Below are 25,392 nucleotides of genomic sequence, written 5' to 3' on the forward strand. Positions count from 1 at the left end.
TAATCATGGCTCATGAGCTCGTTTTATGTACAATAAATCTCATTCTCTATGTGATGACCTTATTAACCTAATTAATTATAGATTACACCTCCTAATTAGGATTTTGGCATTAAGCTCTGAATTTTCCAACCTTAAATTTGCTCCAAGCTCACGTGCTACAATATATTTCTGGGAGGAAACTTTAGAACCCATAATTTCTGAGGAGAGATAATATGTGATTGTTGTAGTTTACACTATACATATGATGAACACATTCATTATCGTTATTATTGGGGATATATTTTGGAAAATACAAGCAAAGTAATAGACTATTGTTTTTTATTATTTATTTTTAATTACAAGAGAATATATAATATTTCAAAATGAAGGGTGTGGGTATCAATGTCATATTTGCAACATCACCAGCCGTCGAGGGATTTAAAAATCCAGATCAAAAGAAGTTCCATTCTCGCTGTAAGAAGCCAAACATTTCTTTTCCCCAGCAGTGAGGTTGCCTCTCACTCTGTCTCTCTCTAATCTCCTTCCAAGAAGTAGAGAGAGAAAGATGTCGGCGGCGGAGGCGGATGGCGCATCGCTGCCGTCTCCGGCTTCCGGATTGGATGCTCGTCGTCGTCGAGTGAGCTACTTCTACGAGCCAAGCATCGGTGACTACTACTACGGCCAGGGCCACCCGATGAAGCCCCACCGGATCCGGATGGCTCACAACCTCGTCGTTCACTACTCCCTGCACCGCCTCATGGAGATCTCCCGCCCCTTCCCCGCCTCCGCCGCCGACATCCGCCGGTTCCACTCCGAAGACTACGTCGACTTCCTCGCCTCCGTTGCCCCGTCGATTGCCTCCTCCTCCGATGCCGCCGCCCAAGATTCTCGTGTTCTCAAGCGCTTCAATGTTGGCGAGGATTGCCCGGTATTCGATGGGCTCTTCCAGTTCTGTCAGGCCTCGGCCGGCGGATCCATCGGCGCCGCCGTCAAGATCAACCGTGGAGACGCTGACATCGCCATCAACTGGGCTGGCGGACTCCATCACGCCAAGAAGTGCGAGGCGTCGGGGTTCTGCTACGTCAACGACATCGTCCTCGCCATCCTTGAGCTCCTCAAGTTTCATAGGGTTTGCCGGTCTTCCTTTCTAATTTTCTTGTGCTCTGCTCTCCATTGATGCATTTCAATTTGCTGTATCCTGATTTGATTTTGTGGTATCAGCTTGATTTGGACTGTTTGTGTAATAAACACGATTGTTTGAAATATTACGCGAGTTTTGAGTAGGGCTAGTAGGGTTAAGAGGTTGGTACGTTCCTTCAAAATTTTTGGTTTAGGAAGTGATCTGAATGGTGGGAGAAGCTTGCGGAGAAATTTTAGGTTTGTTACTTAATGCTTAGATGAGTTCTTCAAGAAAATATACGGCATAGACTAAGAAATAATACATGCAATTCAGTTTGATACAAGAATATCCACTCTTCTGCAGCTGAAGACCAAAGCTGAGTTGAACATATCTTATGGACTGCAGAAGTGAAAATAACTTTCTATTGTAAATGGGATTATTTCTTTTAATTAATTTGTTAAATCAATGTAATCTTACAAGTATGCCTAAAGCTGTATGCAGTTTAATGTATAAAGAGTTGTTAGCTTCTCTATCAAATCCTTTGATCTCATTTTATCATTTGCTTTATAGGTAAATTCTGAAAGACAGAAATTATTATCTTTACAGAAATTTTCTTTAGGAGAAAAGGAAGCCAATTTTGCAGTTAAAGGTTGGTGTTCATATTGATTAAATGATGTCCATATAAATCATGTATGTGTCTGTCCCTGTTCGAAGTCTTGAAGGCATCTTTTATTTGACTGTAATGCATGCTACTATGCATCATAAGGTTTCAATTTTGAGTAGGAAAACAACCTTTCGGGCAAGTCTGTATATACCTTGTCCAACTTAGACTCTTCATTTGGAGGAGCTTTATGTGGTAGCATTCCCTTTTAACCTTACCCTATTCTTCTTCATGAGATTCTTGAAGTAGAGGTAGTGACAATCTTCTTTCATCTTTATGCATACATTAACTCACATTCTTTTGTTTTTCCCCTTCTCTCCTACTTATAATTATGTTCTTCCAGCATTAGATCCCTATCCTTGTCAAAGCCATTAGTATGGTACCTACTATCTATGTTAGTTCTCAATTACAATCACTTTTACCTTCAGTAACTTCGTTTATTGTTATATGCTTTCTTTTCTATGTAATGACCAATGCTCCAAAGAGAGCGTTGTGGAAAGATAGAGGGCAAAGGATTCATAGCTTAGGTGGTGGCAGGTGCTATGAACCCAAGGTGTATTTCAAAGTTCAAACCTTTTATATTTTGCTAGTACATATAGCAATACAAATCAATTTCATAGAGGAAGAAGATAAAGATGTGGAATCTGGTTTGTGAAGAAGGAAAAAAAAGAAAGTAGGACATACGATTAATAAAGAAAGGGTAGAAAGTAAATTATTGATAGTGGACTTGATACTCCTGAACATTGCTAAACATGGGTGAATACTAATTCATACAACTTATTAGTATTGATTACTTTAGTAGTGATCTCCTCTATCTTTTCTCTCTCTCTAACAGACAGTTATGGGTTTTCATGGTGACTTGAGCTTTATGAGAATCTCAGATATGCAATATTAGACCACTACTAGTCAAGAATGAACCACCCTACCATGTTTTAATTGATATTAGATGCTATTTTACATGTATAATTGAATCTTGCCTGTCATATTGGCTGCAATGTGGGTGCCTATGGCTGCCATACCAACTGCCATGGACCCAAACCGCCATAATATGTTGCCAAGCCCATGGTGTGGCAGTAGTAGCTTAATTTCGCTATGATGCTGCCATATTAGCTGCTTTTAGAACAATGGTAAATACAATTTGAGATGCAATTATAGAGACTGATCTCCATTTTCTATGCATCTATTCGTGGTTAAATAATGAAATCTTCGATATGATTCTCTTTTGCTTATTCTACATTAGTACATATTTTATGAAATCCATGTCAAGGTGATTTTCTATGGATGTCTGCTTATGCCTTTTTTAAGCATATTGTGTAGTTATGTGACTGACAGTTTTTAAGTTTTTCTGGCGCAATTTGAAGTTTAAGCATATGATAGTGGATTTACAAAATTGTTAACACTGTGATTTCCTGGTGATGATTGTTGAAGAATTAGCACTCTTAAGTGATTGTGTCTTCTTCTTTTCTTGCATTAGTTTTCTCTTATGTTATATTCATCTTTTTATTTGTTTCCTTAATCTCTGTGATTTGTCTATGTTGCTCAATATGCAGCGTGTGCTATATGTAGACATTGATGTTCACCATGGAGATGGTGTGGAGGAGGCGTTCTTCACAACTGATAGAGTCATGACTGTTTCATTCCACAAATATGGGGATTTCTTTCCTGGAACAGGACATATTAGTGATGTTGGAGATAAGCAAGGGAAATATTATGCTGTCAATGTTCCATTGAGTGATGGTATCGATGATGAGAGTTTCCGTGGTCTATTTAGATCTATCATCCAAAAAGTTATGGATGTCTACCAGCCCGATGTAGTTGTTCTCCAATGTGGGGCAGATTCCTTGGCTGGAGATAGGCTAGGTTGTTTCAACTTGTCTGTGAAGGGGCATGCAGACTGCCTTCGATATCTTCGATCTTTTAATGTACCCCTGATGGTTTTAGGAGGAGGAGGTTACACAATTCGGAATGTTGCTCGCTGCTGGTGCTATGAGGTATGCTGCATGCTTCCTATGTTCATGGTATTTGGTTATGGTAGTAAGCTAGGTTTTTCAAGCAAATTACATGTTGCTGTGATACTATGGTGCAGACAGCGGTTGCACTTGGAGTTGAACCTGATAACAAGTTGCCTTACAATGAATATTATGAGTACTTTGGTCCTGACTATACTCTTCATATCGAACCCAGAAATGTAGAGAATCTGAACACTGCAAAAGATCTAGAAAATTTAAGGTAATTGTGAATTACTAATGAATCTCCTATCACTTTGCTTTTTAGAGGAAGATATCCAGAATCTTACATTGTTTATGTAATAAATAGAATGATTTTAAGTGTTTCCAATATGTCAAGGTTTCTATTACTGCTATGCTACAGATATTAACAGAACACTATTAGTTCTCCTTACAGCTAGATGTAACTTGTAGTACATAATTCAGGCCTTACTTTAAAAAAAAAAGAACTTGTATTACATTACTAAGGATGTTAGTCTCTTTACAGATTGCTGACAAAATCATTATCTATAAGTATACTAGAACTGGATCGCTATCTGTATGCTAATAATAGAGTGTCTACTTCATGCTTTTTGTGTTGTTGCAAGGCATATTTTATTATGTGAACTTCTATAGTTCTTGTTTGTGCCGCCTTCACTTTGAAATTGCTTGTGTCTCCTGAGTCCTGAGCCTCAGTTTCTTTAGAAGCTTCATCAGGTAACCCTGTGTATAAAGTATAAACTACCCCATAAGTGCTAAACAGGTATTTCATATTCTCCAACATTGCTCCATATGGAATGAATACATGTTACTTGAACTCTTTGCAGGAATATGGTTTTGGATAACCTGTCAAAAATTGAACATGCTCCAAGTGTGCAGTTCCAGCCAAGGCCACCAGATGCTGAAGCTCCTGAAGAGGTTGCTCACTACTGCAATCAAAATAACTCGCATCTTTCTTCTGTTTGTTCTTTTAATATATTATATTTTGACTCTGTCGAACTTGATCATATAGGAAGAAGAAGACATGGACAGAAGGCCACATCGTCAATTATGGACTGGTGACGCTTACGATTCTGAACCAGAGTGTTAAGATTGATAAAGCATTCATGAAAATTAACAACTAACTCCGACCGATAGGTAAATAATATTTTAGTTTGCATTTTTGTTCTAATTTAATAGTTTGCAGCGTTTTGGATCACCGCCTTTGTATGCAGATTGTTGAGGACCACATTAAAGGCAAGTGTATGCCATTTATATAAAATGTGGCATTTTGAAATTTGAATAGAAAGATAGATAGCGATACAAGTGAGTTTGGGGGTAACATATAATTTTACAACAAATTGAGTCCAAAATAAACTTTTCCTTTCCAATTGTATTAGTTTGGAACTTATTTGTCTATCATATGTGTGCGCCATCTATAATAAATTAGAAGCAGCTGAGATGTGCATCTACCTCTCTTCAGGATATATACAAGGAAGTTCGAGTCCACTCCCACATTCTGACACCCATATCTGACATCGCTGTTAAGTGTTGTACATCTCTTCACCTGGCATCTGAATGAACATTATCTGGTATTGTGAAAGGTATCCATATCAGACGGAGTAGGTAAAAGTCGTATGTTTGAACAAACAGCCGTGTTATTTTTTCCTCTTTGCATATCAGAGTATGTAAACGTGTTATAACTTTGTTGTCTATGTAATCCATGTCATTACATATCTGTCTTCTTTTTGATGGTCTTTTATATGTATGCATTAGTTTGTCTACTTAGGATGTTGAACCAGTATTAGCGCTTCAATTGTTTCTGTTATTTGTGTTCTTGGAGATGCCTTATGGGTCTGTTTGTTCTTTGTATCTGGAGATGCCTTTTGTGGTTGTTTGGTTCATTGTAGTGGGAGATGCATATGCATTAAGAAATAGTTGCACTTATATTATGTATTTAGAGATGGAAAAGCAAATTTTGGCTAGCTGTGTAGTTTAAAGAAGAGAAGACGATTGGCTCTATATTATAAAGTTGTTTTCGTTGAACATTGGTTAGAGAAAGAGATGAGTATATATATATATAATTTTCTTTTCTACATGCATTCATTTTAACTTTTAAGTACATGTTAAAATGCAATATATGAGTCTTTTAGTTTCTGGAGAAATAACGTCTCTAGATGTAATAAACCAAACAAGGTTTCATAAGCCAGCCAGATGAGATGATGCAACTTTAGACGTAGCTTTATCTGAATACAACAATCAGACCAAATGCTAGCTCGCTAAGGAGGAACAATAAATACTCTTTGCTGGATGCGTTGCACTCAGTATTCCTTATAGCGAAGACAACAATAAATTTGCTGTTATCGGCGAAACAGCGGAAAAGAAAGAGAGTTGGAAGAGCGAGATAAAAAAAAAATAGAGCTGGTTTAGGAGGGGGTTTGATGCGATTAGCTGCCCAACTGCTTGACTCCTCACTGTGTCTGACTCTTTACCAAACCAAGCAGCTCCACGCTCTACTCCTCACCGCCCACCATCATGCTCCTGACCCTCTTCTCCTTCTCGCAACTACCGCCAAGCTGCTCCGCTCCTATGCTGCCAACGGAGACCTCGTCTCCGCCCACCACCTGTTCGACCAAACTCCCCACCCAAGCGCTTTCCTCTGGAACACCATCATCCGCGCCCACGCCCTACGCCGTGACTTCTCCCGCGCCTTCTCTCTCTTCTCTCAGATGCGTCGTCGTTCCGACACGAACCCCGACGGCTACACCTTCGCGTGCGTCCTCCGTGCGTGCTCCGACAACTCTGATTTCAACGGCGCCAAGATGGTACATAAGGTCATCCTCTCTTCCGGACTCGACTCGGATCGCATAGCCGGCAGTGCTCTGGTGAGCGTTTACTCGAAGCTAGGCCTTGTGGATGACGCCTGGAACATGTTCCACGAGTTGAGTAAGCCAGACTTGGTTCTATGGAATTCGATGATCTCGGGGTATGGCTATCGAGGATTGTGGCTGGAGGGCCTCGAATTATTTCGCAGGATGCGAGCAGCGGACGAGAAGCCAGATGGGTACACGTTGGTTGGGCTAATATCGTGCTTTTGGTATCCGAGATCGCTCCGATTTGGTAGAGGTATACATGCGCTCTGTTTTATAGGAGGATACGACTCCAATCCCCATGTGAGAAGCGTGCTTGTGAGCATGTACTGCAGATGTGAATGTCTGCTCTCTGCCTACCGAGTCTTCGGAGATTTATTGCAGCCTGATCTGGTGACATGGTCTGCTCTCATAACTGGTCTCTTGCAGGCAGGCAAATGCGACGCGTCGCTTACCTTGTTCAGAAGCATGACCAACTCCGGCAAGAGGCCGGACCATGTCTTGATCGCCAGCATTCTCTCCGCTTGTGCTTCAATGGCAGCTATCGGACATGGGAAGGAGATCCATGGTTACGCCTTGCGGCTCGGGATTGTTTTGAACATCACAGTCTCATCTGCGCTTGTAGATACTTATGCAAAATGTGGCCTTGCTGGACTGGGATTCCGGGTCTTTGAATCGATTCCAGACAAGAACCTAGTAACGTACAATACCGTAATATCAAGCCTTGGATCTCACGGCTTTGCAAATGAAGCCATTCGGGTGTTTGATGAAATGCTCGACGAGGGGCTCAGACCCGATAGTGGTACCTTCTCCGCTTTGCTATGTGCTTGTTGCTACTCTGGGCTCCTGGACGAGGGATGGGAGTTGTTCAGAAGAATGGGAGAAGAATTTGGTCTAGAGATTCAGACGGAGCATTATGTTTACATGGTGAAGCTGCTGGCGACCGTTGGATGTATAAACGAGGCTTACGATCTCATACAGACGATGCCAATGGCATCTGATTGTGGTGTTTGGGGTGCATTCTTGTGGGGTTGCTGTGTCCATGGCAATTCAGACATGGGAAGAATTGCAGCTGAAAGGCTCTTTGAGCTGCAGCCAGGCAAGACTGCTTACAGAGTGATGCTTTCTAACTTGTATGCTTCCAAGGAGATGTGGTGGGATGTTGAGACTCTTAGGGGTGATATAATGGTAGGAGGTTTGCACAAGAGTCCTGGGATCAGTTGGGTTGGTGATGGAAACTTGTGATATAGTTCCTCAATTAGAAAAAAGAAACACACCTTTTCCCCTATATTATAACATATTGTGGTAATTCTGGTCATGTACTTGACTCGTTTCTTTTATGGTTCAAATGCATTTAATGCATTGCATTCTTTTTAATAAATATTATAGTTGCTTAAAGCTTGTTCAGGACACTTGGACTTAATTTTGCCTTAGAAATTAAGATATACACGCTTCTGTAGTTGGATTTAAACACTATCATGTATAGAGCTATTCTAAGTTCGAGATGCAATTAAGCCCGACTAAGTAGTCAGCGGAGTAAACTCAAAGCAACTCCTCGACACGTGGATGCCTTCTCTCTCTCTCTCTCTCCCTAGTCACTCCATATTAACTTTTTCGTTTGATCATCCTCTAAATGTTCTATATAACAATCGTTCCTAATAAGAGAATCCCGCATCTTTGGAGAGTTTACTGGGCGCGTGAGCGATTTTGGAATGGGGAGCGAGAGATCCAACTTTCCGATCTGATAGACTCTCAGATTCGACTCATGGCGGGCGCGATCTCGTCCCTCTTCCTTCTCGACATCAAGGGTCGCGTCCTCGTGTGGCGCGACTACCGCGGCGATGTCTCCGCCCTCCAGGCCGAGCGATTCTTCACCAAACTCATTGAGAAAGAGGTAATTAGTACCCTTCGATCGAATTCCTATGCTACTTTTAGGATCTGGGTCTCTTTTCTTTGGATTGATCTCTGTCAAAATGGTAACTTTTGCGTCGAATTTGAATGAAAGGAGGAATGTTTTGTTATGGGTTGTTGGCAGGGAGATCCGGAGTCGCAATCGCCAGTCGCGTACGATGATGGAGTGACTTACATGTTCATACAACACAATAATTTGTTCCTCATGACTGCGGCCAGGCAGAACTGCAATGCTGCTAGTATTCTTCTCTTTCTTCACCGAGTTGTTGATGTAAGCAATATCTGTGATTACTCCTACCGTTTCTTTTTCCTGAATTGCGAAAAGAGTGATGTTGATTGTCGATTAGTTTTTCCTTCAATTTTCATCTGTCCTCAAATGATAACTCTAGGGATTGATTGTAAGAATTTTGTTGGCTTTACAGGTCTTTAAGCATTATTTTGAAGAGTTAGAAGAGGAATCATTGAGAGATAACTTTGTTGTGGTGGTAAGAAGAAAGATCTTAATTTTGCCCTGGTAATGCTTTCTGGACATGATTTAGATTTATTCTATACCTTATGATGTGAGCAGTATGAGTTGCTTGACGAAATGATGGATTTTGGCTACCCGCAATTCACTGAAGCTAAGATTCTTAGTGAATTTATCAAGACAGATGCCTATAGGATGGAAGTTACTCAAAGGCCTCCAATGGCTGTCACAAATGCAGTATCATGGCGTAGTGAAGGGATACGGTACAAGAAAAATGAAGTAGGTGTTCCTACCTACTTTTAATATGTCACCGTTTTATCACCATGCAACCACCCAGCATCTTGTTAAGATTATGACCTGTTGCTTCTTTAGGTGTTCTTGGATGTCGTTGAAAGTGTGAACATTCTTGTTAACAGCAATGGACAGATTATCCGTTCAGATGTTGTTGGAGCCTTAAAAATGAGAACATATTTGAGGTGTGCTTCTCTTTCTCTCTTCCTTTTTATTTTGGGCATTGCGAAGAACGAAGTGTATTTAACTTTTTTTATGCTATTCATGAAATGGTATTGAACTTGGTATTACCTCATGTTCTACTACTTATGTCTTCACAATGAAATCACAAAAGAAAAATGAGTTTTGGTGAGAATAGTTGCAGTTGCTAAAGTGCTAAAATGGATTTTGTAAAAAAGCAGAGTATAAGCAGATTAATAGTAGGATTTGTTTTCAGTTCACCCTTAAGATTTTGATCCAATTGTAGAAATATATTCCAAATTGAAAGAGCAATTTTGTATTTGCCGGTTATCACACAAACCCCCAAATACACGTATTTATCATGTGGGTTAATCCCCACTTGGTGCTTCAAGTGACCTGTTAATAAAATATTTCCATAAGATATACAAAAAAGGTTCTATGCCATAGATGTTTCCAAGCAAAAATAAGTCCGAATATAAATTTTACATGCCACAATAAGCTTTCAAAGATACATATCCAAGATACAACTTAAATCATAAAATCCTTGCAGGGGCTAAGTCCAACTAACAATAAGGTAGATAAGCTCTAACATGAAGTAAAAGCAGCTACTCCATCCGCTTTTTCTAACTAAAAAATATTTTTACTAAGAAGTGGTGAGTATGCGGCCCAGCGAGTATAATCTATGCAATCTATATCAATACAAATGCATATTGAATGTTCCAACGCATGCTCGTGATTACCAACAAGTAAAATAAGTATATCTAAAATGACTTACAATAAATTCTCTTATAGTTGCAAGATATAGGTAATGCATCATATTATCGTTGACCATGCCAACTCTCTATTATATTAAGATAAACTTACATAGAATATAAGGTTAAGATACAGATCTTGTACTCATACAAAATCTCAATAATTAGAAATCACATGTTCATATAGAATCCCAAATACTAAGTTTCATTATGTTCATACAGAGTTGTGAGGAATCAGATTTCAATATACTCTCACAGAATCTTAGTCGTGAATTATCATTACATGCTTATTGAGCTATCCACTACATAATCCACATATACTCATAGAGTTATCTATCACATTATAAACACATGCTCACTGATTATCTTATGCATCGAAGAGGGATATACATCCAGTGATAATGTTGCCCATACATGTCTGACGACGTTGTCTATGACCGATTATCTATGGCCATCAGATTAAGAACTCCTATTGTAAGCCCCTATTTCTATCTCCAATATTATCATTGCACACGATGGAATAAACCAGAGCACTCAACTCATCAGTGGACGTCATGACCGTATATCATCGGTTACCGCTAGAGAAATATCCGTCCTCACAATCATATTCTTATTATCATCGTAGTCTAGTTTTTAATAAGATAGTTTAATCACCTGAATGCCATTCAGACTAACGACCTCAGACGTAGGTCATTAATAATATAAGTACTATTTGATACACTCTATCCTTAACCTCGGACTGAGTGAGCAGAGGGCACTATCTAATCAGGACTTGACTAACCAATGATATGTGCTAGTGTCGCAGTGTCTGTTAACATGTAAGTTATGTCATAGTTATTATGATTTACACATTTATTACAGATAGACATATAAAAGTGTTTCATATAAGGGATACACAGTATTTAACACCAATAAGAGATGAGATGCATGCACTAGTAGTATCATATTGTAACATCATGAAAAACGTACTATCAAGCAATTGTATTATTACTCATATAAGATCTACTTGCTCGAAGGTATCCAAAATACTTTAGCTCTTCTTAACTAGTCGACTCCTCTTAGATTTCGAGATTCTCCTTGCACAGTGTCGTGCCTAATAATTCATTCAAGTAAAGCAATACGTAAGAAAGACGAATTCATGGAACTAGTTGCCTTATTTTGTAATTTATATTTAGCTCCCTAGGTCCAAATAGATTGACTCGGTTTTTACATTAATTCTACCATGCCCATAATATCACTTCACATTGGGTTATCGGGGATAGAATTTACATCCTAAAATTTATACCATTTATGTAATAAGAAATAATTCATAGAAGATGATTGGAGTAATTAATAATACAAAATAAAAATAAGGCTTATTGGGCCAAAACATGACCCACAGGCCTAGGCTAGGCTTTTGGCCCATCCTAGTCTACTACTGGTTGCACAAGGGAGTGTTGGATCAGACTTGGGCCCAATCTAATGGTAGAAGTGAAGGGGAGAGGGGTTTGTGGGTTGCGGTCCAACTCACAGCCCACCAAGGAGATGGGTGGGGATTTGCTTACCCCCACCCTTTCTCTCGTCTCCTTCCAAGGGAAGGAAACAAAGGAGGGAGGTTGGAGGGGCTGCTGCCAGTGGCCAAGCCTCGAGGCTAGCGATCAACAATCATCACCCTGGAGTGGGTGGTTAGTCGGAAAGAAAAAGGAAAGGGAAAAAGAATGGTTTGAGCTTGCCGGCGGAGGAAGGGAAGAAATCTCTCAAAACTCGAGATAAAGAGTGCTAGTCCTTTATTTCACTCCACTGGAGTGAATTGATACTGAATAATTTGATTAATTTATATTATATGGACATTGCATTTGCTATAGTTTTATATATGTAAGTTTAAGGTATTTATCACACAAACACAATGGAAGGAGTAGGCATTCACAAGAGCAAACTACCCATTAGAGAAGATGAAACAGATAAGGTAGGATTTCTACTACTATTTCTTAGTAAAATGAAAATGAGTTAAATAACATGAGAGAGAGTTAGGAGCTAACCTAAGAGGTTTCTAGAGGGCTTGGATTAATTAGGTTCAGCTCCGGTGCTGGGGCTTCGTCGGCTTCGGCGTTGATGGTACTAGAGAAGAAAGAGGGAGGGAGTGAAGGTGGAGGGGAGAGGGAGAATGAACAGTGCTGGCTGGGAATAAAAAATGATGGGGGGGGGGGGGGCGGGGTGGGGGGTGGGGGGGGGCGGGGTGGGGGGTGGGGGAGGGGTTAGCTAGGGTACCGCACACACTGGCGTGTGTGGGATTTTTTTTTTTTCCTTTTGCTCTAGGTGTTACAGTCACTTTATTGAATGTCTTGTTTTTCTCCAAATTGCCAAAGATCACACGCTTATTGCTTTACCTTTCAGGAGGGTGCAGTTGCTATTCAGGAATATTGTGTAGGTTAACTAATTGTTTATTGCTTATACAGTGGAATGCCTGAGTGTAAACTTGGGCTAAACGATAGGGTAGTGCTGGAAGCCCAAGGTCGAGCCACCAAGGGAAAAGCCATAGATCTGGATGACATCAAGTTCCATCAGTAAGTAGCTTTTTCTTCCCCATATCTATGAAGTATTGCTATCTACTGTTAACCACTTAAATCTCAAAATGTTTTGTTCTCAAATAGTGGAGTTAAGAGTATAACATGTCACTTTCTCTTAAAAGGTGTGTCCGCTTGGCTCGATTTGAGAATGACAGGACTATTTCCTTCATACCTCCTGATGGATCTTTTGACTTGATGACATATAGACTAAGCACCCAGGTTCGTTATCGTATATGAAGTCATGTTGGTTTTTTTTTTTTTTTTCATTTGCAAGTATTATCCGTTAAATTTTTTTTTTTAATTTCTTAAGTTTCTTATGGCTTGTGAGATTCATCAAGTTCATGCTGACTCTTCAGCTAAAACCTTTAATCTGGGTGGAAGCTCAAGTTGAGAAGCACTCTAGAAGTCGCATAGAACTCACGGTGAAGGCAAGAAGCCAGTTCAAGGAAAGAAGGTGGCATTTACTATTGCTGTTGTTATGAGCACTTGCCACTGTATGGATAATTCTCATATCCTAATTTTGAGTTAACATCTTCTATTTTCTGACAGCACTGCAACAAACGTGGAAATTGAGGTACCTGTACCTTCAGATGCTACCAATCCTAATGTGCGGACTTCAATGGGTTCTGCTGCATATGCACCCGAAAATGATGCATTACTTTGGAAAATAAGATCGTTTCCTGGTGGAAAAGTATGCAGTCATTCATTTACTATTTGATGGATTTACTAGTTCAATTTGTATGTGAATATCCTGCTTCATGTTGATGATGTATTTTCGAAAACAAACACTTCTGTAGGAGTATATGTGTAGAGCAGAGTTCAGTCTTCCCAGTATAGCTGCAGAAGAATGGGCACCTGAGAAAAAGCCCCCAATACGGGTTAAGTTTGAGATTCCATATTTTACTGTTTCAGGAATACAGGTACTTTAATCTTTTAACTTCATGATCCACACTCTGTACCAGTATATTTTACTTCAGTCAATTCAATTTTCATTTTGTAGGTTCGGTACCTTAAAATCATCGAAAAGAGTGGATACCATGCTCTTCCATGGGTCAGGTACATCACAATGGCTGGCGAGTATGAACTGAGGCTCATCTGATTCATTTTTGATAGGGCCTTCGATGATCAGACATGAGTATACCCAGCTGGAGGATTTCATAGTACAATCCATAGTTCTGCAGGACCTCTGGGGACTCGAATTGTGTCTCGGCAGTTTGCTAAATGTATTGTTATTCTCTGAGTCTTGTAGCTAATAAAACCCTTCTAACTAAGAAGAATATTGGTTGATGAGAAATCCTCTTTGCAAACATCTTTTGTTCTACTCTCTTCCGGTGATTCACACATTTCTGAGCTGTAGTAAATGAGCAGAATGTAATGCATCAGAACGTCTTCATTATTGTGAGTTGTTCACTATAATTCGTCTGCTCATATCTCTGCCACTTCTGGCTTGGCCTTAGGTAGGTGCTTTTTAATGGTGACGATGCCATCATAGTGCTTTGGCCAGAATGATCATACATATTACAAAGGAATCACATCTTGTTTACAAGATAAGATTGTATTATAATTAAGGCAAAGTTGTGTACAGAGAAATTGTCAAAAGTTATCAACAAGAGTGACTTTTTGAGAGGCCATAGACGAGTGATTTGCATGTCTCTCTATTCGGAACAAAACCCAGTTTAGCCATCCTGTCATGGAGCTCTATCGTCTCTTCCATGTCTCTCTCCTCGCAGTATAACCTGATTACAGCATTGCAACTCTCACTGTCTTGGAGCTGAAATTTCTCTGCCAAGTACTTGAGAAGCGATTCCGCGTTACTGACATCTCTCTCCTTGCAGAAGCCACTGACCAAGGCTGCACATATAGCAGAGTCGGGTTTAAGGCCGGCTTCGATCATTTCTGCCATCAATTGTTCGGCTTCTAAGCTTCTGCTTAGCCTACAGAGGCAACTTATTAGAGTCCGATACGTATCAGAATCAGGTCTGATATCTCTGCTGCCCATCTCATCCTTTAGATCAAAAGCTTCTACGACACGATCGCATTCGCAAAAGCAGTTGATAAGCAAATTATATATCTTCAGATTAGGAGAATAACCATCCAACAGCATCCAATTCAGCAGGCCCCTTGCGGCACTGGGTCTTTTCTCCATGCACAATGCGTTGATTAAGCAAGTGTAGCTATCAAAGGAAACAACAACGCCATGCTTCCTGAGCTGCACAACCAAGTTCAAGCAAGCGAGCATTTTCCCACACTTCACATGCGCTTCCACGACGAGACCATAAACCGAAGTATCAGGCGCGAAGCCACTCGAAATCATCTCCTGCAGCAGCAGCCTCGCCTCCCTCGTCCTCCCCTCTCTGCAATACCCAGCTATAAGAACCCTGTAAACGAAGCTGTCGGGGTTCAAACCTCTATTAAGCATTCTGTCGAACAGCAGGTGTGCCTCCGCCGCCTTCCCTGCCATGCACATACCACGCATCAGAACAGTGTAGGAGACCAAGTCAGGCTCCACGGTGGTCCTGCGGTGCATGATCCCAAAGAGATATAACGCATCCTCCATTCTCCCTCTCCTGCAATACCCATCGAGCAGGGTGTTGTAAGTGACGATATCGGGATCGAACCCCTCCTCAAACTCCATCTCCTCCAAGAACTCCTTCGCCTTGGCGGCGTCTTTTCCCCTGCACAGTGCACGGATCAAAATGTTGAAGGTGTACGAATTTGGCGAGACCTTAGCCCTCCTCCTCATCTCCTCATAAACTTCCCAGCATTCGTCGAATCGACGCGTCCTCACAAGAGCATGGAGAAGGCAATTAAAAGCATTGGTATCAGGAGGCCAACCCATCTGAATCATCCTCTGGCATGCTTCTAAGCCGTCGTCGATCCGGCCCAATCTGACGAACACCTTGAGGAGCATGACGAAGACAGCCGGGTCCCGGTTGCAGCCATGGTGGGTAGAAGAGGCGAGGGTCTGAAAGGCGTCGACTTGGGGATGTGTTTGGATGAGCTCGGCGAGGAGGTCGAGGGCGTGGGAGAAGAGGCGGGACCAGGTAAGGATGTGAGCCAAGAGGGCGTAGTGGAGAGGAGTTGGGGTGAGGCCAAGATGAGATTTTGCCCATTGGAAGAAGCGGAGGGAGGAGAAGGGGTGGGATTGGGAGCGGAGGAGGACGCGGGAGATCTCGTCGGGGCCCAGGAAGGGGAGGAGATGGGATTCTTTGGAGAGGTCGAGAGGAGGAGAAGAAGAGAGGCGGGATGGTTCTTGTTGTTGTCGTTTGAGGCGGGAGCAGATGAGGTCGACGGTGGTGTTGAAAGGGTTGAGGGAGATGGGGAGGAGAGATGGAAGAGGGGTTGGTGGTGATGGTGATGATGGAGGTGGGGGTCTTGGGATTGTTTGGAGGGAGGCGGAGGTGAAGGCGCGCCGGAAAACTGATGCCATCGTTTTGTTTTGAAATGACAGCTTTCCAACCCACCATCAACAGTTTATACTTTACAGTTGCCATGATATCGGATTTATTGAAAATCGGGTGCGGGTCCTGCCGACGTACATGATCCGGGTTCTCTGTACAATCGTGTGATACAATCCGACTCCTAGTACTTCAGAAAACCGCCGACTTCTCCTCTTCTTTGCTCCTCTCTGTCGACGGCGATGGGTGTTCCCCCAAGAAGAGGAGGGGAGGTGGAGAGGGTGGATGGGAGAGAGCTGAAGTACGACGAGTTTGTGGAGAGGTATCTCAAAGGAAACCGCCCGGTGGTGCTCACGGGGCTCATGGATGGGTGGAGGGCCTGCGCCGATTGGGTCAACCCCGATGGTGGGCCCAACCTCGCTTTCTTCTCCACCCACTTCGCCAAATCCATTGTTCAGGTGATTCAACTTTGGTTTTTGAATTCCTTCTTTCTCAGATTGTGATTGTTCTTCTTTAAAGGTGTCTCCTTTTGTGTCCTTCTCACAATCTTAGCAGTAGAATTCTGTTCCTCCTCTTCCAGTATTGTCTATACTAGCTCGTAGAGCACTATATTTTGTTTACAATACCCACAAAAGAAAAAGAAAAAAAATAATGTAGCGCAGTTGCAGCTAATTGGAGTCACATTATTATGTAAGATTGTTGTGGGATTGACCTTATGTAATTTGGGTGTAATTCAGAGTGGTCTAAGAATCTATTGTGCAAATATGTGACTTCATTCTTCTCCTTTTCCTGTTCTTTCTTCCTTCGGCGTATTCTTCTACCCATACTTTTGTGCGAACTGTTACTCTTATTACCTGCTTAATGTGATTTTTTTTTAAATTTCAATTTTCAAGGGGTTGTATACCGGAACTGATATCTTCTGGCCTAATATTTTTGGGTTTCTTGAAATCTTGTGACCAGTGTGATCAATGAGGCACTTGTACTAATCTGCAGTACATCTCTTTGTTCTGAAGAGAAACATTTCTGTTTTGTTATTATTATTTATAAAGAAGCTGCAATGCAGCTAGAAATAAAACCCTGCAACTAGACCAGCCCCAGGGATGTCAAATTGAGGATGCTACAAAACTCGGGGGCATAAAAACAGAAACATTTCAAATTGATTTCAGTTTTATATTGTTTACTATATATTACTTTTTACATGCATTTCAAGAACGTATTTAAGGAGTATCAATGCTAAAGTTGCTCTGCAGTGGCTGCTAGATTGTTATCTTTTCTACCTCTACATAATTTTCTTCATTCCTGCAGGTTGCTGACTGTTGCACAAGAGAGTTCACAGACCAAAAGAGACTTGAGATGTCAATGGCAGATTTTATTAGCCATTGGCTTGGACATTCTGTGAGAAATTGTGGTAATAACTCAAGTTGTAATGACTTCACTGAGTCCTTGCTGTATCTAAAAGATTGGCATTTTGTCAAGGTGTGTTGGAAGGCGTTTTGCTCATTTGAGTAGCTACTAATTGGACATTTATATGTTTCTATATATGCACCTGTGCTTACTGCCTATTTGTAATGTGAGAACAACCATAGTGAAAAACATATTCTTTTTGTATATCATATTATATTATATTATATTATATTTATATATAGTACATATATATGCCCATATTCCTGTATGTAAGTGAAATTATTTATATGTGAATTCATTAGTAATTTATCATTCTTATCATTTATATAGTATTTGGGCTAATTAGTGTGGAAGATAGTTTAGAAAACCTTTCATGGCTCATTCTTATTATGACGCAGACCAGTTTTTGCCTGATTTTAGTTCTTTTCTTTTAGGCAGCTCAACGCCATGTTATTTCTTATTATCTTAGCTTTTCCTTGATTTTCAGGAGTATCCTGATTATGTGGCGTACACAACACCGCCATTTTTTGCTGATGATTGGCTGAACATGTATCTTGACAGTCATCGCATCCATCGAGATTCTGACATTCATCACGATGAAAATGAAATTAATTGTGCTGACTATCGATTTGTTTACATGGGAGCAAAAGGTAAGTTCATGTAGTTTCTTTTCAAATGCTACAGTTTCTTTAAGATTGTACATATGATTTTTGTTCCACTAATAGAGACTGTTAGGCCTAAAGGAATTCTAAAACTTTCTTTTATTTTCCATTTCTAGGTACCTGGACTCCTCTTCATGCTGATGTTTTCAGGTCATATAGCTGGTCAGCAAATGTGTGTGGAAGGAAGCTATGGCTCTTTTTACCACCATCACAGTGCCACCTTATCTTTGATAGGTACCCTTGGATCCGTAGAGTGACATCTATTCCATCTTGAATACCAGGGAACTTTAGCTGAAATAACAATGGATATAGGAGGAATGAAAAACACAGAGAAGCTTGTCAACTTCAAAAAGGAAAAAAGAAAGTTTGGTCAGAGAAGATGAACTACATTTAGGAGATGCAAACATCTTGGAACTGTCTGTTCATACATTAGTACTAAATCTTAGGTCAGTCTAAAGTTCTCTTAAGTAATAATTATGACATTCTTTAACTGGATATAGATGCTAGGCCAGTTGTGTAATGGTTTGAACTTTGAAGTTTTTGCCTAAGATTCTAGTGCTGAAACATCTCCATTTGCCTTTATCAATGACAATCTGAATGTAGATCAATATCTTGGTATCACCTAATTTCTGCTTAATCAGCTATTAGATTGTTTGACCATTTATTTCATGTGTCTATCATTTATGCTACTTCATAATTCATATATAATGATAAAGTTTCATTATAAAAAGCTAATGCTACCTGGTTGGTAGTGCCATAAGATTGGCAAAGAATGGAAGAGTAGGTGATTAGGTTGTCCTTAGAAGCTTAGAAAAGGAGTGATCCCAGTGAGTAGTTAAGCGGAAAAGATTATGAGACTTCCAGGGATTGTCAAATTGAGGAATTCGAAGGGAGTCAAGCAGATGCCGAAAACTGAAGTACTGGAGCATTGGCAAGTTGTACTTGCTGAGATCATATGGGTAGTGACATTATGAAGAATAATTATTTAACTTCTAATGACTATCTTTAAGCATTCATCACTTTTCAATTACTATGCATGTAAGTTTAAGTTACTATACTGTTCATTTGTTAAAGGTGAGAATGTGAGATATGTTTTACTGTTCACATGTTTTTTTTTCTTCTTTTTTCTAAATATTTTATACTTATATTATTCATGTAGGAATTTGAAGTCTTTAGTCTATGATGTCAATGACAATGTTTCTGAAGCACAATTTCCTGGCTTTAAGAAGGTAATGTAGACTATAGTTATAAGCCAGTTCCTTTTCATAAACTGGGAATATTACCGCCACTCATTTGCAGACAATATGGACAGAATGTATTCAAGAACAAAATGAAATTATTTTTGTGCCTAGTGGATGGTATCATCAAGTCCATAATTTGGTAAGTTTAATGTAATTCTATATGTTTCCCTACATGTGTTATTTCTATCAAATAACGTGCTTGTCTTACAATGCAAAGTTATGCCTTTGTTTTTCTGTTTTGATCTAAATCCTAAACCTTGTTTGTTGTTGGAGTGCTCTTTTATCTTGGTCTGTTAGGATGTGTGACCAGAACTTACAGATTATAAATCTTGGATGGAGCAGGTTAAGTATGATCTTGGTCGACCCATTTTCATATAATTGTCAGTTAGCCGTGCAATCTAGTTTTGGATGCATCAGATTTACTTTCATCTTGGGCAATATAGATGCCCATAGTAATCCAGAATTTCAATGGCAGAAATGGTTACCAATATGACATGATAGGTAATGTCGATAAAGCAAGTTAGTGTTAGTCTCAGAACTCTGTAACATTTGGCAAATAGACCAACTCAAAATTGAGCGCATAGCCCACTTAAATTTACAACTTGTACATTCCATGTTTATTCTTGCAAACTGTACTTCCTGAAGTCTCAACATTTATGTAGGTGCAAGGATTTTTAAACTTAGTACTATTTTCTTTTCTTTTCTGACAGGAAGACACTATTTCTATAAACCACAACTGGTTTAATGCCTATAACCTTTCTTGGGTGGTGAGCAAAACAAGTCCATAATCATTTTTTATCAGCTTAATTTTTTTAAGATATTGTCCTGAACTTTGTATGCTGCATTCACCAATACTTTGCTATATTTAGTGGAACTTGCTTGTTGAAGATTACAATGTAGCAAAGGCATATATAGAAGACATTCGAGACATCTGTGATGATTTTGAAAGTTTATGCCAGCGGAATCTGGCAGCCAATACAGGTGAAAGAAGGTTAAGATGTATATCTGTATGAAAATTACAAGCTTCTTATATTAGCTTTTTTATACTACCTTATGCATGATTTTATCTTGCAGGCATGAATTTCTATGATTTCTTTGTTTTCATCACACGGTTTGCCTTGGCCAACCTAACCAAGATTTACCATCTTGGAAATGCGGAAGATGCTGCATCCAGCTTATCACAAAATGCTCACTATTACATTCATAACCTTTTGGCCATACATGCAGTTGTCTCCAAGATGAAGTCAGTTGAAGCTTTTGCTCCAGAAAATTTTAGTAGTTGCTCAGAGGAGAACCGGAGTGCCTTTTCTGATATTGAAAAGATTTTGAAGGAGAAAAGTTTCCATGAGCTATGTGAGGCATTGGTAGAAACATACGGATGTATAGATGCGGGATATAAGCGCCGTCTTGAGATAAGAAATTCACATCAACAGGAGTTTTTGTGTGCTAATTGTTCAAGATCCAATTGTCGATTTGTCAATCATATAACAAGTTTTCTTTCTGAGATTTGCAGTCCTGAGGAATTGGTCAGGTTGATTGAACATGCTCTCTCAACAAGCACTAGCAGTTCCACCACTGTTGGTTTCAACTTACTGTCAGAATCATTGGGTGGTGACAATTCCCATTGAGCTCGAGATCCAATTAAATATACGAACTTTTTCCTCTGCACAACTTGGGATTTGAGGATTCACTATGCGTAGCAGATAACTGACGGCTGCTGCCTTGAGTTACTTATTCATCAACATGGAAATGATTTTTTCACACATCATCTGCTTTCATACTAGACATGGAGAAGAACATCAAGTTCGGTATGATTGGTAATCACAAATGATGACACTGTCGGGCTGGTCGGCAATGCTACTGGCCTATGTCCATGGTTTGTTGCTCTAGAATTTATTGAAAAACTGGAAGTGAAACCATGCAAGTGGATCAAGGAATTTACATCGATAAAATTGACATCCTGTTGTAGACAGCAGAACTCTTATTATGATTGTTTGTTTGCAAAAGAAGGTACAGATTAGTCGGAGAAGATATGAGCTTATTAGTTTCTTTCCCAGAAAAGAAGCTCAAAGAACTTCCAAGCATCATGTTGAGTAAATTATTTCTGTTGGTGAAGTTACTTATAATTGTAATTCACGACTTGATTTTCCAGTAGATGCGCGCAGGAATCTTTATAAAACTTCATAACGTGTTTTATAGGGAAAAAAAGAGAAGGAAAGAAAAGAAACAATCATGTACAACTATGTTAAGAGTTGTGTTGTGAGTAGCTATTAATGTTTTGCACATTTGGGCTAAACATGTTACTACATGTGTCAGAGCTGGCCAGTTATTTGTTTGTTTAGTCTCTCTTTCTTATTAATGCTACAGGAGATGATATGGCTGAAGGGCTTAAGAAACCTATAGATGAGGCATCACATGAGTATTCTTTCTGTGTCCGAGATTGTTGTAAAGTTGCTTGGACTTGGAAGAAGGAGACAAAGCCAGAGACAGAGGGTATGCAAAGCAGGCCACAATGTTTATATTCACTATACCTTTCAAAACTTTACAGCAAATCCATCCACATTTGGGACAAAAACGAAAAAAAAAAAAAAAAATCCTGTTTCAGAAAGGAAAGAGCATTAATAAGTTTTTAAATAATTGTATGCTTTTAGGGACATCTCATATTTCTTCCGGGCCCTCCGTAATAGAAATAATTCCCCCAAACGCTATTAATCCCTCCTTGTATGTCGTAACAATTGGGTTGATCAGCGAGGACGCGTAGGTTGGTCAAGGGAACCAAGTTATTGTCCCAATCCACAACCTCTAAGTTTCGAAAGTAGGAGGCCTTCCCAAATCCCTGGTGAGCAAAATGGCCACTCCCCATTTGGGTGGACGTGTGGAATCCCGAGGGTTGCGTGTTCACGATCTCTCCTCCAAATTGCACCATGCTTGCATGTCCCTCTAAATGGCTGAACAACAAGGACGGCCAGTAACCCACCAGGAGTCCCGATCCGAACTCTAGCCACCAATTCCCATGGTTCGGATCCTATTTTTATTTATATTTATTATTATTATTTTTTTGTTAACAATTTCTTTATGCAGCACTTTTACATCATCTAACTAATTCATAATAATGGATCGAATTTTTTTACCTTCCAAATTAATAGGCTGATATCAAATTGGCCCCCTTTGTATGCTGAGGTTGGGGAGATTGCTGCTCCGATAGCAATCCTGTTGTTAGTCTGGACGAAGCCCGAGCACAGCAAGTTGTAACATCCAGTGGCTTGGTATGCATCCGTCTGCGTGCACCAATTCAAGATTAATTAAGATTTCTCCAAACATTTCATCTGTATACAGAGGATGATAGGAAGAAGACGACAGCTTACAGTCCAGTAAGTAAAGAACCTTGGAGAATTATCTCCGTAGAGCTGTGGGCTAACCTGATGAGAGGAAACCAACAACTAATATTTAATTTAATGCATATGATGGAAAATAAAATTAGTATGTGTGCGTATGATCGATGATCACCTGCCATCCAGCTTCAATGGTGTTGAGATCGTCGCCGAAGGATCCGGCGATGACCCAAATCTGCGATAAGCTGAACTCAGACGGGGTGGTCACACTGGGCGCCCATACGTTCAAGCTGGCTTTTGCACCGTAGTATTGATCTCCAGCCACATAGCCCACTGCATGCTGAAACAGTTAACCGATAAGATTCTGCAGGATTAGTATTATTGCTTTCACGACAAGAATTCCCATATGTAATGATGTATGAAGCACTAGCAACCTCATGGCCACTGCTCTCAGAATCGCGGCGAGCTCTTACAGCCGGCTTCCTCCCGAACCTCCTCACGGAGCTTGCACGCAGGATATCTTCTTCCTTAGTCCTTCTGATCGGAACGGTTCCTTCCGGACACCACTCGCCGGTCGCCGTCCATAGCTGGGGTAAGATCTCACGATAAATTGCAGCGGTAGGATGTCGGTGGCCTTTTGGCCTCGCCGGTGTCTCCTGCAATTAAGCATTTGAAACCAACACTTGTCTCACTCTGTTTCTATAGAACTAAGCAAGCACCTATCAAAAGAAAATTTTTTAAAAAAAAATTAAAAGAGTTTTGAGTTATACCAACGGTTTCTGCCCTTTTAATCTGGGATGATCAAATGCTGGCTGGAGATGAGATAGAACGCAGTCGATGAGATCCCCATCAGGACTCTGTTTAGAAGACGTATATATATACATATATATACACACACACACACTGAGTTGGTATCCACTAACTACCATAAGAGAAGAAGAAGAAGAAGAAGAAGAAGAAGAAGAAGAAGAAGAAGAAGAAGAAGAAGAAGAAGAGAAGAGATGATGCATGCCTCAATTGTCTTAACAGCTGGCTTGTTGAGCCTCTTGAGATGAGCTCTCATCTTTCTGTACCTCTGCAGCTCTTCCCTGGGCCTCAAGGTGTTGTTTGAGGCAGAGAGAGAGAGTGCAGGGGTAGCAGTTGCAAGGAGAAGCAGGCCAAGGAAGATGGTAATCATTTGAAGAGGCTTGCAACAGCAGCTAGAAGCCATTTCCTTGAGATTTAGGAGACTTGATCCTTGTTCTGCTCTTGTCTTTAGCTGAGGACATTGGTCTGCCTGTCTTGTCTTCTTGTGCCTTCACTTGTCCCCTTGTTGGACTTGCCCAAGAATCTCCCCTGTTTTTGTCCAAAGAAAGCAATACTAGTCCCTTCTCTCTAAGCAAAGGATACTCTTCCTTCCAGCTCTAATAACTAACTATTAACTCTACACCATGGAACTAATTCAATTGACAACAACTCTGTCCATTTCCATTTCCTTTTCCCTTTCCATTTCCAATGCTAGTGATATCCTCAAAATAACAAAAGACCCAACTCTTCTCGCCCTCTCTTTCTTTCTTCATCTCTTCTTGTTCAGGTATGAAAGGAGTATAGGCATAGAGCCTATCATTTTTGGGGATGCTTTAAGACTCTCCAGCAAGAGGTAATTAAAAAAGAGGGCTAATTTTGTTAAGAGATGCCGTGCTCTTCCTTTTGTTACCTTCTTTTTCTTCTGGAATCATGAATTTTATAGCTGGTGGAGCCTATAAGGAGTTGAAGCAATCAATACAACTCACAGAGCCAGCAACTTTAGCTTTACTCATCTCTCTTTATTTACTTAGTTTCTTCATACTCTTTATTTCTTTTATCATTGGGTTTTGTATGTGCATGCTCCTGAGGTTCTTAATTGTTGTTTTCTTTAGGGTCTTGGAGGATGCATTAGACTTGATTCTTGGTCCTGTCTGAGCTCCTTTTTTTGAGCTTCCTTTCACTGTTCCCTAGAAGTTCTCCATTGCAGTTGCTCTGCTGTGGTGTTTCAAATATGGTTAAATCAAATACAGAAAGAAAAGGGGAAAGAGCAAAAGTAATCTGATCTCTGCTTAAAGTTCTTATTAGATTGTATATAATGTTACAGATAACTAAAGTTTCTGAAATGAAAAGAAAAGTGTTGAGATAATGTGAGAAATAGTGCTACCAGAAGTAAATTAATGACCAAAATAAAAAGGACTGACATAAAGTATCAGGCTCAAGTTTAATGACTAATAAAGCTTTTGAAATTAATAGTGTTTTCTTGTAAGTACTATGACTTGTGTTACTTGAATTGGGTTTCCCAAGCTCCCCAACAATTGGTATCAACACCCATGTCTAAAGATCCTCCCCATATTAATTACCAAAAGACAATAATTCTACTTGATACTTGAAATTAGGAAATGTCTCTCAAACTTGAGTTGTTCTACAATACACTTCTGGGTAGTGTAAGAAGCAAATAGTTCCACTTGATAATAGAAGTGGTGAAATGAAATGTGAACTTAAGCTTTTCAACTCCCATTTATGTGGGTACAACGGTCGTTTGAGCACACAACAATAATTATAGATCCTTATATTTGGCAAATATTACACAAAAATCTTACATTTAATGT

The 25,392-nt window shown here is 40.0% G+C and overlaps 5 protein-coding genes across 6 annotated transcripts; 3 read left to right on the forward strand and 2 right to left on the reverse strand.

Annotated features, from left to right (window-relative positions):
• Positions 1-421: 421 nt before the first annotated feature.
• On the forward strand, positions 422-5,566 carry LOC140771216 (histone deacetylase 6). Its single transcript, XM_073112661.1, has 6 exons — positions 422-1,108; positions 3,311-3,751; positions 3,847-3,989; positions 4,573-4,663; positions 4,758-4,882; positions 5,208-5,566. Exons 1-5 carry the CDS (start codon positions 545-547, stop codon positions 4,833-4,835), a joined length of 1,317 nt encoding a protein of 438 aa, XP_072968762.1. The 5' UTR covers positions 422-544; the 3' UTR covers positions 4,836-4,882; positions 5,208-5,566.
• Positions 5,567-5,701: 135 nt separating this feature from the next.
• Positions 5,702-14,136, forward strand: LOC140771213 (AP-1 complex subunit mu-2). Of its 2 annotated transcripts, XM_073112659.1 has the most exons (11): positions 8,166-8,488; positions 8,630-8,776; positions 8,928-8,990; positions 9,074-9,250; positions 9,344-9,447; positions 12,630-12,737; positions 12,863-12,959; positions 13,097-13,194; positions 13,290-13,431; positions 13,538-13,660; positions 13,741-14,136. In XM_073112659.1, exons 1-11 carry the CDS (start codon positions 8,228-8,230, stop codon positions 13,837-13,839), a joined length of 1,419 nt encoding a protein of 472 aa, XP_072968760.1. In that variant the 5' UTR covers positions 8,166-8,227; the 3' UTR covers positions 13,840-14,136. The 2 variants fall into 2 exon arrangements, 1 of the variants encoding a protein (XP_072968760.1); XR_012106124.1 differs by lacking the exons at positions 8,928-8,990; positions 9,074-9,250; positions 9,344-9,447; ... (4 more) ...; positions 13,538-13,660; positions 13,741-14,136 and having other exon boundaries at positions 5,702-8,488; positions 8,630-8,768.
• A 75-nt stretch (positions 14,137-14,211) lies between these two features.
• Positions 14,212-16,170, reverse strand: LOC140771212 (uncharacterized). The gene has a single exon (XM_073112658.1). The coding sequence runs from the start codon at positions 16,168-16,170 to the stop codon at positions 14,344-14,346; it is 1,827 nt and encodes a 608-aa protein (XP_072968759.1). The 3' UTR covers positions 14,212-14,343.
• A 203-nt stretch (positions 16,171-16,373) lies between these two features.
• Positions 16,374-21,757, forward strand: LOC140771214 (arginine-specific demethylase JMJ20). The gene is made up of 9 exons (XM_073112660.1): positions 16,374-16,596; positions 17,444-17,614; positions 18,030-18,192; positions 18,321-18,438; positions 19,364-19,433; positions 19,504-19,584; positions 20,156-20,212; positions 20,315-20,426; positions 20,520-21,757. The coding sequence occupies exons 1-9, from the start codon at positions 16,381-16,383 to the stop codon at positions 21,071-21,073; spliced, it is 1,542 nt and encodes a 513-aa protein (XP_072968761.1). The 5' UTR covers positions 16,374-16,380; the 3' UTR covers positions 21,074-21,757.
• A 198-nt stretch (positions 21,758-21,955) lies between these two features.
• Positions 21,956-24,395, reverse strand: LOC140771217 (protein neprosin-like). The gene is made up of 7 exons (XM_073112662.1): positions 23,790-24,395; positions 23,548-23,634; positions 23,212-23,433; positions 22,953-23,117; positions 22,811-22,864; positions 22,577-22,723; positions 21,956-22,470 (listed from the first exon to the last, which is right to left on the reverse strand). Exons 1-7 carry the CDS (start codon positions 23,985-23,987, stop codon positions 22,093-22,095), a joined length of 1,251 nt encoding a protein of 416 aa, XP_072968763.1. The 5' UTR covers positions 23,988-24,395; the 3' UTR covers positions 21,956-22,092.
• Positions 24,396-25,392: the final 997 nt, after the last annotated feature.

This window comes from Typha angustifolia, chromosome 11, assembly GCF_048772165.1.
Source record: "Typha angustifolia cultivar Huaian chromosome 11, ASM4877216v1, whole genome shotgun sequence".
Taxonomy (NCBI): Eukaryota; Viridiplantae; Streptophyta; class Magnoliopsida; order Poales; family Typhaceae; genus Typha; species Typha angustifolia.